The sequence below is a fragment of the Nilaparvata lugens genome, chromosome X (assembly GCF_014356525.2).
Source record: "Nilaparvata lugens isolate BPH chromosome X, ASM1435652v1, whole genome shotgun sequence".
NCBI classification, from domain to species: Eukaryota; Metazoa; Arthropoda; class Insecta; order Hemiptera; family Delphacidae; genus Nilaparvata; species Nilaparvata lugens.
The window spans coordinates 19,363,706-19,377,601 of NC_052518.1; the positions used below are offsets into that span (position 1 = coordinate 19,363,706).

At 35.6% G+C, this 13,896-nt stretch overlaps 1 protein-coding gene across 1 annotated transcript; it reads left to right on the forward strand.

Moving 5' to 3' along the window:
• The first annotated feature begins 92 nt into the window (after nt 1–92).
• On the forward strand, nt 93–6,360 carry LOC111050409 (serine/threonine-protein kinase VRK1-like). The gene is made up of 6 exons (XM_039441846.1): nt 93–189; nt 635–828; nt 1,632–1,842; nt 3,292–3,474; nt 5,475–5,590; nt 6,178–6,360. Exons 1-6 carry the CDS (start codon nt 93–95, stop codon nt 6,358–6,360), a joined length of 984 nt encoding a protein of 327 aa, XP_039297780.1.
• Nucleotides 6,361–13,896: the final 7,536 nt, after the last annotated feature.

The window sequence follows — 13,896 nt, forward strand, 5'->3', positions numbered from 1 at the left end:
AAATATATTTAATTCTCTTCTTTTTATCGAAACACTTTTTATGCTGAGTAGGGAAAGCCCGAAAATAATATCACCCTTCACTGTTTTATGTAATGAAAGTGTCTAATAATTTTTTACAGGAGCGCTTTCTGAATCATTCACTGATGAAAGAAAACATGTGTTACTATGCAGTAGCCCAAACTGCACAAGGTAAGTTTTGATTTCATCTATTTATCATTATTTATTGATCTATTCAACTTTTCGAATTTTCAATTTTATGAAAAGCTCCCAACTTTACCTACTTTTATCCACTGATCAGATATCCAATACATTTGCTTGCAATATTATTGTTTTGTTCAGCTCCATTTAGTATCCACGTAAACGAGAGAAGTGTAAACATTTTAAAACTATATCAATTATTATTGCTGAACCTTGAGCATTCATATCATCTGTTTGATTCATGAAGTGCAAATGATTCTTCTTTATCTTCTTCTTCTTCTTTTTAACCTTCTCCTAGTTCATCCTGGTTACTTTTTTCTTTCTTTTTGATGCTTCAGATGAGAAATGGGCGTGTTCGATTATCTATTTGCAATCATTTAATAAGATGCGTATCTTTCGAAGCACCAATTAACATGATTGAAATGTAATGTTTCAGTCCAAACCTGGATGGTAGAGAAGAACATGACGGCTCTTCCCATCCCAGAATATGTCAATTCGGGATCTTATTTCTCACGAACAGAGGAATGCCGTTTCCTAATCATTCCTAGATATGGAACTGATGTGCAGAGAGTTCTATTGCAACAAGGAACAATGCATATAAAACCTACATGTACGATCGCCTATCACATGGTAAGTACAAAATAATATCCTTATAATAGTGAATAATGAATCTTATTTCCACCATAAAAAACAATTTTTGGAAATGAATTGTGACCTCTACATCAAGTAAGCGTGGCCAGTGTGTAATCAAGCTATTGTAATTTTAAATAAACACAATATAGTTTATGTCTAATCCTCATAAATGTTCATTCAGTGGCATCGATATTGCCTGCAGCACAACACAATGGAATGATTTAAAATGAAAACAATGGAACAACAACACATATCTATTAGCATTATTCTATCTAAAAATAGTTCTTTAAAGTCAAGTGTCGTTTATTTCAAACAGCCATTTCTTAGTTCCCTTGCAGAAAAGAGTAGGAGAAGAACATGTCCTTAGGTCATATGGTATTTTGTTGAAGATGTAAGGCCCTAAATACAAAAATGAATTTTTTTACTTTTGGGGTCTTATACAGCAGTCTATTAGAGATTCTCATATTGTAGTATAAGTTGTCCGTTCCAATGTTCCCACTTTTCAGGTAAAAAACTTTTAGAACCTCGAAAAGAATATCGAATAGACATAATCTTCAACTGGCAATATAGGGAAAAAGAACTTTCTCTGCGATCCTTGCTTGATATTATTCTTGAAAAGTAATAAAGGATACTTCCCATAATATAAGGAAATCAAACTCTATTAACTACTTTTCTATATATATCTGGAATTAATTTTTCATATTTCTTAATGCTTTATCAGATTTGTATTGTATTCTTGAGGTACCTACTTGCAGATACTGACTTATTGTGAGCATGTTTGTGCTTTTCTCTCTCATCAGATTGACGCTCTGGAATTCCTGCACAGTCATGGCTATGTTCATTCAAACATAAAGCCAGACAACATCGTCCTTGGACTGCCAAATCAAGCCCCGGTCTATTTGCTAGACTTCGGTGAAGCCCGTCGCTACCCACAAGGTGACATCCCCATCGCCCACGGAAGTGCAAGTATTCAAAGTTCTGCTTTCACTTCAAGAGACGGACACAATCGACGTAAGTATACAGCTCTATCTTCCAAATGTATATAGTAATGAGTCTACCAACAATTTACTAATATAGTGTTAGTTGAAAAATAATACCATAGTACCCTTTTTTTAAAAACTTTTTAATATAAGATAATATTTTTAAAAACTTGAAAATGAATTGAACATCCGAAACTAGTTGTTTTTGTATTTTATATTAAAACGTTTTTTATATTTTATATATATATTTTCTTTTAAGAAAGGGTATTATGGTGTTATTTTTCAACCAACAAATCAAGTAGCTCTGTAGAAATATGTCATTGAAATATACTGTAAATCCTGTATATACAGAGTTTCTGAGTTTAGTGAATTGCGCAATTACAGAAAACGCATAATTAACAGAAGTGATAGGCTACTGTAAAGAGCTGCAAACAAAGGCCTAACGTTGTATCACGCCATTTTAAAGAAAGCACTCAAACGTCGGGTATTTTGAAGCACTGATGCTTGCACAGAGCCTACGTTTTCTGGAATAACCGTAGTAGGCCCTATGTGTATCCATATAATGCGATGGGCTACTGCATTTGGTACTACAGAGTGAGTAAAAAGTAGTGAATCTACTGGGCGGGCGTCCAAGAAAGTAGAGAATTGGTACCAGCATTAGTGCTGCAAAGTCCCCAACGCTCCATTAGGTTGTGACATTCTTCCTTTGCTTACGCCTCGTTTCAGTATCACTTCTGTTAATCACTGCCATCGTGGTTGCAAGTGAAATTTTCAATTATTTTTTGTTTGGTTTCATGCTTGGAAATTAATTGATCTGATAAATTCAAAATTTCAGCTGAATTTTATATGTTGTATAATATGAATAAATAAATTATATAACATTCTGTTGAAATTTGGAGACCATTGAAGTAATTATAGTCATTCAAAATCAGACTATCCTTGTTAGGACGAATGTCATAATGATGAATATATGTAACAAAAATCCACATCACCAATACTATAATAATAATTCCAATTGTTGCTCCTATTTTCGTGGCAAGAGGTTTGGCTGCTTCAGTCTTGGATTGTTCTCTCCAGCTGGGATTTGAGAGATAAGAGTACAGCAATAGTGTTGGAGAAAAGTTTCCTTATTGTTTGTTAGTATATAGCACCTATAGCGGTGATTTTATCCAGTTTCTCACTGTACTTGAGCGCCTTGAGCCTGTTTTAACATTGATTCAAGAAGACTATGATAGTTGTCGATGTCAATCGCAATTTATCAGCCAATTCATTGAACAAGTGGAATTGTGTGCACTGCTCTCTGCTTATAGATTTACTAAATATAACTCTGAGGGGATTGTAGATTTAGAAAGAAACAACGAAACGTTCTAGAACTGTGAATGGAGTGGAGTATTCATTATGTATATAACCTAATTTGGATAACGTTTTTTTTCTGTGATACAATTCAGATGTTAATTATTATGAAAATGTTCACTTTCAGTAATCACTAGACGTGGCGATCTAGAAATGGTTGCTTATAACGTCATTCACTTGTTGACTGGCCACTTGCCGTGGGAGGATGAGGTAGATTTTGAAGAGGTCGCGCGAAAAAAAAACCAATCAATGGAGGATGTAAACGAATTCCTATCGACATGCTTCATGCATACTGGTTCCCGCCACCCAGGTAATCCAATATTAATATCTCTGAATAGATTATTGATCTATTTTTAGGTAAATTATTGTAAATTCAATTCTTTTTAAAATACTTCTTGAGAAGAATTTTGTGCATTCAGTAATTTATTGAAACTTTTTGCATTCAAAAATTTATTAGAATTATTTTTTCACGAGAAAGTTGAAGGTTATGTAAAAATAAACATCTATAGTGTATAGTGCAGTTCGCTTTATCAGAGTTTTCCATTTATATCATTATACCATAATACAGTACCATGATATAAATATACTATTACATAATAAAATCATAGTTTCCTCATGAAAACTTTTTGACTTATAAATAATAATAATAATTTATTCATTTCACTGCAATTTTGTAAAGTTTAAAAACATATAGCAAGAATACAATCATGATAATACAAAACTTTTCAAGTTTAATAATATTCAGTAATACGATACCATAACATATGGATGTCCGCAGTGTATTCCTCTTCAGGTTGAACCTCTGTGTTGGAATTGCTCGTAAAAAAATTAACTCAGACTTGAGAAAGTAGAATGCTGAGAGTAAAATGACAATATACAGTACGGGACAAACTATTCGAAGCGTTTTTTAGGCCTTTTCAGGCGAGTCGGCAGGGCACGAAGCTCTCCGATTGGCTGATTATTAGCTGATTTCCGAATGCCAACCCAATCAGTTAGATCCACTTTTGAACAAATCACTCTACAACTAATTAAAAACGTGTCAGCTGCTGAAAAAATTGTTATTTGTTAACTACAAAGTATTAGTTCATTTGAAAACGGACACTTGAGAATGACATAAATGTCGAAACTAGTCGTATTTAATTTAAAAATATTACAAGGGTACTAGTTATTTTCTATAATTGAATTATAACTTATCGCCTCGGATGTATCATGTGGCAGTTGATTCAAGAGACGATGTCCCCTAGAAAGCTAGAAACAGCATGAGAGGAGGCTACTCTAGTTCAAGTAGAGTGCACCTTCAGTTCAATCAAATACATTCTAATGGTTCCGGCGAATCATTCCACTCATCTCTCATCATCATCAGTTTTATGACCCACTCACAATCGTCAACCGTGAAGCTCATGTGGGCATCATCCTCAGTCAAATAATCTACTTTACCTCCGAGTTCGTAAAATGAAATATTTGTATCTGTGTATTTCATATTATCCAATCAAATCAAGTTCTACTGTTAACATATTATTATCATCGCTCGTTGCTGTTAAGTAAATTCTCACATTCTCATGTTTGTACATGATTTTTCAGTCTGTGAAATCTATGTCAATGACAAATGTTAGGTCCAAGCTATTCGTTCAAATATTACTTTCTTCATCATTCTTTGATCTCATTGAATATTTTTATAATATTTTGTTTGAATTCATGGTCTCAAGTTTGCTAATTGACACTGTAAACCATGGAAGCTAAAAGTATGAAAATTAGGAAAAATGATGACTAAAAATATTCTTTTTTACAATAATGACTATATTTATAGATAAGACAGCCCAAAAGTGACTCCTATAGAATAAAATAATTCTATAAATTGGAATCCAAGTAATAAGTGAACATCCCGTGTATCTTAAGTGTCAAAATGTCAACTGCTACCAAAAATATTAAAAGTACCTATTTGTCGCATTAGTTTCATACATTGTGAATGCAACTTAAAATATTTTTATCTCCGATGAAATTTAAAATTTTGACACTTGTGAGGTTTTTACTGAAAATTCAATTTTATATCAACGTTATTCATATTAGCCATACTTTTCAGTTACTTTTGATAACTTTGAACACTATAACACATAGACCTACACACAAACACATGTGCACAGACATGATAGTTCCAAACTAACTGAGGAACACTTTTCAAACAGAAGTTGATCGACTTTGGCTTGTACTGAAGACGAGTGCTTTCAAGGGTCAACTGAAAATAATACTGATTATATTTTGTCCACTCTCAGGTCAAGATGCCTTTACTTGTGAATTCTTTCTGTGAATAAGTTTCAAAAGGAAATGGAAGTGTACAGGCTATTGTTTACAGGGATACAAAGCCCATGAACCGGCACCCCTCCAGACAACTGATGGCGGTCACACACTGCTTTTGCATGCGTGTAAGGGTCTGTCAATGTACTCTGTTTAACAACTCCATTTTTCAGTGGCTTGCAGACCAAAATCTCCTTCGCTAGATTCCATTTAAAAACCGTACGGATGTGTAGATTTTTATGAAAAAATTAATTTCATTAGAACTCATCAAAACGAATTCAAGTTGCGAGATGAATTTCCAATATATTCATAAAGAACGCCAGGAAAAATCATAAAAGTTTCTCACTTAATAGATGAATATATAGCAGTTTTATCAGTTGGTGAAACTGTTGAAGTCTCTACAGAGAAATTGCAGGTGGCAGTCAACAGAATAAATGTTTGGACAAAACACTGGCTTATAAAATTGAATGAAGCAAAATCAGTTCAAGTCAACTTTACAAACAGAAGAGTTCAATATATCCCCTTAACACTCAATGGGAATATTGTACCCTACTCCAACACTGCAAAGTATCTAGGCATGACGCTGGATGCCAAGCTCAGATGGAAGGAGCATGTGAAGAAGAAGAGAGAACAACTTGGCATAAAATTCAAGAAAATGTACTGGCTACTTGGGAGGACATCAAAGTTGTCAAATTATAACAAATTGCTTCTCTACAAGCAGATTCTCAAGCCGGTGTGGACCTACGGAATTCAACTCTGGGGCTGCACCCAACCATCCAATATCGACATCATCCAGCGCTTCCAGAACAAAGTACTCAGAAGTTGTGTAGACGCTCCTTGGTACATCAGGAACTCTGATCTCCACCGCGACCTGGGAGTGGCGACAGTCATCAGTGAAATCTAAAGATTTGCAGAAAAACATGAGAAAAGACTTCATCAACATGTGAACGTGGAAGCAATCCAGCTGCTCAACGTGCATGGAGTAAGAAGACTGCAACGCAGAAAGCCACACGAATTAGTTTAGTGCTAAAGTGTTCAATTGGAAGTGCAAAGGCAGAATACTGTATCCTTTTATGCTAAAAATAATCTTTATTTAATCCTTGACCAATATAGAAGGCTTAACCAATGGGTTTTACCTTCACAAACAATATTCTTATCAATTTATGTCAAAATAGAATAGCTTATTAGTCTTTAACTAGGTGCTATAAAAATCAAGAAGAAAAAAAAATAGATGAATATAAACGTTCTCTCAAAAAATATTAATTTTCTACTTTACAACTTAAATAGAGAATTAACATACCTTCAAAATGAGATATTGACTGGAACGTTCAGATAAAAATCAACCGAGTTATATGGAATCCCAATTAACATTACGCTTATGGAGATAGTAATTGGACATGGTCCCTATCCCGCCGAGCCTTAATACTATCGTTGAAAAATTACAAGTTTGCCTTGATGAGCTAAAAAGAGCGCAATGCTCTATTTTTCCAAGAAAATAGGATTTCAAGAATTACATTTTCAATCGAAGAACTGAATAACTAAACCCGATGAATCGTATTTTATTGAAAACAGCGATTAGCTCGAGAAGTGGTTTGCAAGAGACAAGGAGACACGTTTACTAAGCAATCACACCGAGAGACTGAAGAGTTAGCAAGTGTGTCTGGTCTGTTGATGCACAAGCATTGTTTACCTAAATAATAGAGCAGGTAACTCATATTTCCAGGAAGAAGGGTTATTGTATTTGAATTTTATAGAAAAACATCAATTTTTGAAAATAGGCAGATTTCTAACTATAGTAAGCCAAACGAAAATGGGTCCCTCAAGGTTAAAGCTTGACACCACCACCCGTCTCTACCAACACTGTTGCCACTTTGTACTAAGGGTGGCTAGTAAAAGAGGAAGTGAATGTGTGTGTGAGAGATAGTGTGAAAGTGAAGTATTGTTATTGTGGGGAGTATTGTTTGTCTTCTCTGGATTGTTGACTATGCCGAGGACAATATAGTTCACAGTTTTACAAATGTATTGTAATGTATTGTACATAATGCATTTATATTATACTAGCAGGAACCCGTACTTCGCAAGGATCTGTTTTCAAACTTGATAATCTGAAAACTTGACGTAATGAAATCTTGGAGAATTGAAAATAGGCCTATAACCATCCTTGGTTAATTGAGAATCTAGCCTATATGCAAAATTTCAAGTTAATAAGTCCTATAGTTCAGACGTGACAATGAGTCAAACATAATTTTCCTATCCCATATGTGTATAAGCCAACTCTTTATTTTTGAAACTTTGGGAATATGTTGTGTGAATATTGGGGATGGTTTCTGACCAGATATTTTAATAGGGTGGCTAATAATGATTATTTATTAATCCATTTCACAGGCCTGTCGGCCTAGCGGCTACCGAAGAATGGAAAGATGATCATGATTCAAGATCATATTGGGATAATAGGCCTATGATTTAGCATCTAAAGCTACCAGCTGTAATAAACACGTCACCCTATGATAAAGTGTATAGGCTTCTGGTATTACAACGGTAGTTTGGAGTTGATTGATACCAGCTGTAGATAATGGTTCCTTAGAAGACCTATACAAATAATTATCACTTCCCTATCAATGAGTAACCAGAAAATGTTGGAAAAAAATTATTCACCTCATGGAAGAGAGTTGTTCATATTGCATTCATTAATGGCAGAATAATTTACAATTTTTTTTAAATTTAGCCTAGCTTATATTCATCCTAAAATGGAAGATGGAAAGAATCTGTAATTCTGTGTGATTCATTGTACATCACATATTTCCTGGACCATCTATTGACAATCAACAACTATGAAAACAATGAATTCATCTTTGAAACACTAGTAGAGGCATTCTGAGAGTGCTAGACCACTTTTTTGCTCGAAATCCCCCTCCCCCCTCTCCACCCCTCTCCCATCGGAGGAGGAGGAGGAGGACAAAGGAGGAGGAGGAGGAGGAGGAGGAGGAGGAGGAGGAGGAGGACAAAGGAGGAGGAGGAGGAGGACAAAGGAGGAGGATGAGGAGGAGGTGGAGGACAAAGGAGGAGGAGCACCCTTTGTCCTCCTCCTCCTCCAATTGGAGAGGTGGGGAGGGGGGAGGGGGAGTTTGAGCAAAAAAGAGGTCTAGCGCTCTCAGAATGCCTCTACTAACACTGATTTATCCTATCTATTTTTTTTTTCAATTCAACACTTTACTGTTAGATACTACTACCAATTGATTGAGAAGAATATGTTTTGGGAATAATGAATGCTGCATGACTAAGCACATAGGAAGTCCGTATTCAGATGTAAATGAAAATATTGATTGTCAGATACATTTCATGATTCACCAAATAAAGTAAAGTGTGAACATGAGATATATTTATTTTTTGGCGGTACAAAGTTCGCCAGGTAAGCTAGCTGTAAATAAAGCTTTATTATTAATAGTCAATGCTAAAAAAAGACAGGCTCAATCACCAGGAATACTATAAATTCTATGAAGGACCAGTAAGCCATTAATTTTGAGTAGTTCAATCACTTCCATTGTGGACACTGGATACATTATGGACAATCAATACGTATGAAATTCATTAGCTACAAAATAAAAAACTTTGATTGAAGTGACCCCGACTACTACAATATGAATAGCCATTTAGATCAAATATAAGAAATTACTCACATCTCTCATCAACTCGTACTTTTTGTTCACAAAATATTAACACAAAAATATAAGTTACAGTATATTGAATGAACTCACGGCTAGTACCGTACTCAAGTTTGTCTTTTTCTGGCCGTGCTACAAATAAATGTAGGTTTATGTTCGACAACTCGTTTTTGTAATCTTGTTGTCTATTAAGAAATTTTTCAATGTGATTTTTGTTTGCAATAATATTTGAATTTGAAAAAAGAATTATCAACAAACTCCTAACCAAAGAAAATCTCAGTGCTCTGTTCTAATCAGAATGTAACAATGGAACAAACACGTGGCAAGCTTGCGCTTTCGATCCAAAGAGAATTAAATTCGATCAGCTGATTGATAAAATTATTTTAAGCTTTCCAATGATTACAACATATGTTGGAATATCATGTGTCAATTATCTCAGTTCCATATGGCATTCACCTTACCATATTCATAGCCTTACTAAATAGGATCCTTCCAAACCCTTAGAGGCAAAATATCTCAAAATCCATTCTTAGTGTGTGTCTAGCATGTTTGAAGAATATTTGTGCAAATTTTTAAGTCTGTAGGACAATTAGTTTGAGCTGTAGTGTGATTTTACATCAAAATTTTCGAAAAATGCCCTCTCCTGAACCCCCCTGTGTTCCTGATCAAAATTTTTCTGCACAGATCCAATTTTTTTTTGTAGCTTAACAAAAAAGTTCCTCATCACTTTGCTGTGCAATGAGCGGTTAAAAAGTACAAAAATTTGGGGGGGCCCCAGCTCCCTCAGGGGGGCAAATTTCTGAAAATCCTTTCTTAGTTGATGTTTTCAGGCTACCAAAAACAATTGTGCAAAATTTCAAGTTTTTAGGCTCAGTAGTTTGGGCTGTGGTGTGATTTCAGTCTGTCAGGGCTTAGCCTTTTATAGATATAGAGATATAATACATATAACTTCCAACAGCTGTGCTGGTGTTTGAAAAATAATAGAAGCATGAAAAGGAGTTGGATGAGTTGAAATGTGAATAGGCCATAAGGATATCAATGAGTTTTTCTGAGAAATATAATAATCACCTCCTCACGCATAAATGAACAATTCTGGAAAACACTATGAATACCTTCAACCTTTCAACACCATACTGGCTATACTGGCGAGAGGAATTCATTCTGTCATTTGGAGTTCTGTAAGCAATTTCGCTCCGTAACTGATATATAGTGACTGTGAAAAATAGCAGAGTAGTGAGATATAAATTTTATTAATTTTTGTATATATTAAGTTATGTTCTAAATTCAGTATAAAGTGGTAGAATAGTTAGTTTGTATATTACAGTATGCCATCTAAGTTTTTATAGTGTTTCTATAGCCTAAAGATTAATTTATTGAAATGGACTGTACAATTGAAATTGAAACACCACACACACTGCACAACACCACCACACCGCACAATACCGAAACACCACCCAACATCGGAATACTGCACACACCTCAACTCAATCAGGATCACGTAGAGGAAGAAGTGATATTGGGAAGCAAGAAAAGAATATCATCTGGAATGTCTACAGATTCTTCCAAAAGATAGCCGAAAACCCCGATAGACTTGAATTGATCAATTTTCGAAAAGTTCAACATGTTATAGCTGAAGCATATGGAGTTGGTGTTACAACTGTAAAGCGAATACGGAAACGTGTAGATGACTCGTATGAGGAAGTGAAATTTGATACCCTGGATGAAGTGTGATGGGAGTCAAATGAGAATTCATGCAAATTGAAAAATGCAGAGTGAAGTGGGCACTACAAGAATATTGAGTATATTGAGACAGCATAGTATATTGAGAATATTGAGAATATTGATGCTTAGAGTAATGAACAAATTTACCTTTTTATATAATCTAGGAAGTTGATTTGAAAAATCAACAACTTTACATAAACATTCTTCCTTGAAAATATTTTTTACTGTGTTTTTGAAAACTATACCCGAAAGATTTCTAACAATTACCATATATAATCAGGCATATAATTTTGTACCTGTGTGAAACCACCTTTCGCTGCACAGAAGTACTTTCGTAGCACTGTCGGTTGCACAGAAGCCTGTCAAACTTTAACCATGATTGAATGCTATGAGAAGAGGCGCCTTCTTTTCAAAAAATACTGACCTGTTTGGTTCTTTTGGCATTTAATCATTATTAAAATTCAACAGGCTTTTTTGCAACTGGGACAATGGGTTTGTTTAATTTGGAGAAAGACCATCTTCCTATATGAGTAGGTGGGTCTCACCATATTTCCTGCTATGCTGATTCACTCATTATAGCAGACAATTCATCATAATTATTGAGCTACGACATTAATTTATAACAATAAATTGATATCAACAGGTACACCTTTACATGCTGACTAAAGACTTGAATTAAACATACCCTTTCATTTCCGAAATACCTGGTAAGTTGTTATAGCATAACATATATTAGTCAATATAGACATCCACTACACAGTTCATAGGTTCGTATAATTGATTTTCTGAGTTCATATCATCAGTTTCTTATTCAGTGTTTCTATAGCTTCCTTTAATGCTACTCTTCCTTACTATTTTTAATCTCTCATTTATTGCCAACTGTTCTGTAACATCAGAATCTACAAAGGAACCTCAAAATATCTTGTGATTTATAATTAGATTTCCTATTGAATAGGACAAAGGCCTATTCATACAGAAACCACATGGTACAAATTGTATTGGTATTATGTGGTCGCTGTATTGATAGCTCAAAACATAGGCCTAAGAAGTCCTGCAACTAGAGAGTTAAAGTATGCAATATTCACATTAAAAGGACAATATCGTTTTGAGTGAACCAATGTTTGCAATGCACCTTTGAAGAGCTAAACGAATCTTATCTCTTGTCAATATCCTAAAAGTAGCAAGTTCTTCAGCCCGGGGGAGCTTACCAGTTTCTACAGTATTATTATCACCTCCTGACTACTTCTAACCAATCTACTATCCGTCTGACTTCGTCTTTTTTGTCTTATTTCATTGATGCAGTACAATGAATACTGAATACTGTTCTTGTTTCTCAAATGATCATCATTTTTTCTCCTTTAGGAACTTCGGCCAAAGGATATAGAATATTCACAGTGTATGTGAGAGGGAATGATATTAACAGAGTACCAGATCACGATCATAAATAGAATAGATCAGGTTTGATTTGATGAAAATATATTCATTCATTCATGGAAATTGCAATAATACTTTTACTTTCTGGTTTATGCTCTTATTCACAATTAGAATGAAAAAACGCCCGTGAGAGGTTGCTAGTCCTCCATCGGGCGCCTCCCCAGGTGGCGGATAGGGGAATGCCTCCCAGATATGGGAGGTACCGGTGGAATTAAATAGCCGGGGTGGACCAAAACTAGCAAGCCGGTCAACGGCCTTGAAGGCGGATGAGGAGAAATCCCAACGGCAGAGAGGGCGGATGAACCTAGGGAGTTAACCCAAATTAAATCCAGGGTAGGTTACGCTCTGAAAGCTGTAGTGGAAGCAAGTACCTAGGAGATGGCAACTCTAAAAAAAGGACCCTGGTCCTCCAGGTTGGGGGTTGGGCGTAGGGCCAACAACCCTTCCCCGGAAAAACTCACACTCGTTGCGAAACCCACAACAAAGCCTCGGATAGGACAGGATTTTCGGATTAATAACAGGAATACAGACCCAACTTTGAATAATGATTTACGGAATAAGCGATCTAAGATCAGGAGAGATATGGATTGGAAAGTGGCAACGTGGAATGTTAGAACAATGTTGGCGCCTGGTAAGATGAAAGAGATAACATTGGAAATTTCAAAATTCAATTTGGATATAGTTGCTTTGCAGGAAATAAGGTGGCAAGGTAGAGGACAGATCGATAAAAAAGACTCCTCTTTGCTGTATAGTGGTACAGAAGATAGGACTGGATACGGCGGTACAGGCTTCTTCATTACGGCTGAAATGAGAAAAAAATTACTAAATTTTGAGCCAATATCGGAAAGAATGTGTATAATCAGACTGAAGGGAAGATTTAGAAATGTAACGTTGGTCTCTGTCTATGCCCCTACAGAAAATGCTGATGAACAGGTAAAAGAAGATTTCTATGACATGTTAACAAATAAATTAGAACGGATTAGCCAACACGATATGGTACTGGTCTTGGGGGATCTGAATGCTCAAGTAGGGAGAGAAAGTGCCCTTAGGTCAGTGGCTGGAAAATATTCACTCCATGAAGAATCCAATAGTAATGGGTTTCTAGTTGCGCAGTTTGCAGAGAGCAACAGATTGATTATCAGGAGTACCTGCTTTCCTCATAAAAGGATACACCTGGGAACATGGAAAGCACCAGGCACCGAAATTGTGAATCAGATTGATCATGTTTTAGTATCTGCAAGGCATGCCTCGGGTGTATTGGATGTGCATACAATGAGAGAACCAAACTGCGACTCTGACCACTTCATGGTTAGAGCTGTAATACGATTTAGACTGGCCAATATACGCAAGGAGAATGGGGTGAAAAGGTGCAAGTGGGATGTCAGTAAGTTGAGGATGGATAGAGAGAGACAGATATTTCAAAATGATCTAGATAGAAAGTTTGGACAGAGCGAAATGGAAGAAGCGGATGTGAATGTTCAGTGGAAGAGGATACAGAGCATTTTAGAGAGATCTGCCAAAGAGACCATAGGGGTAGAAAAAATGGCAAGAAATCAGGAATGGTTCGATAGGGAGTGTGAAGAAGAAATTAGGGAAAGGAACGATGCTAGAAATAAGATGTT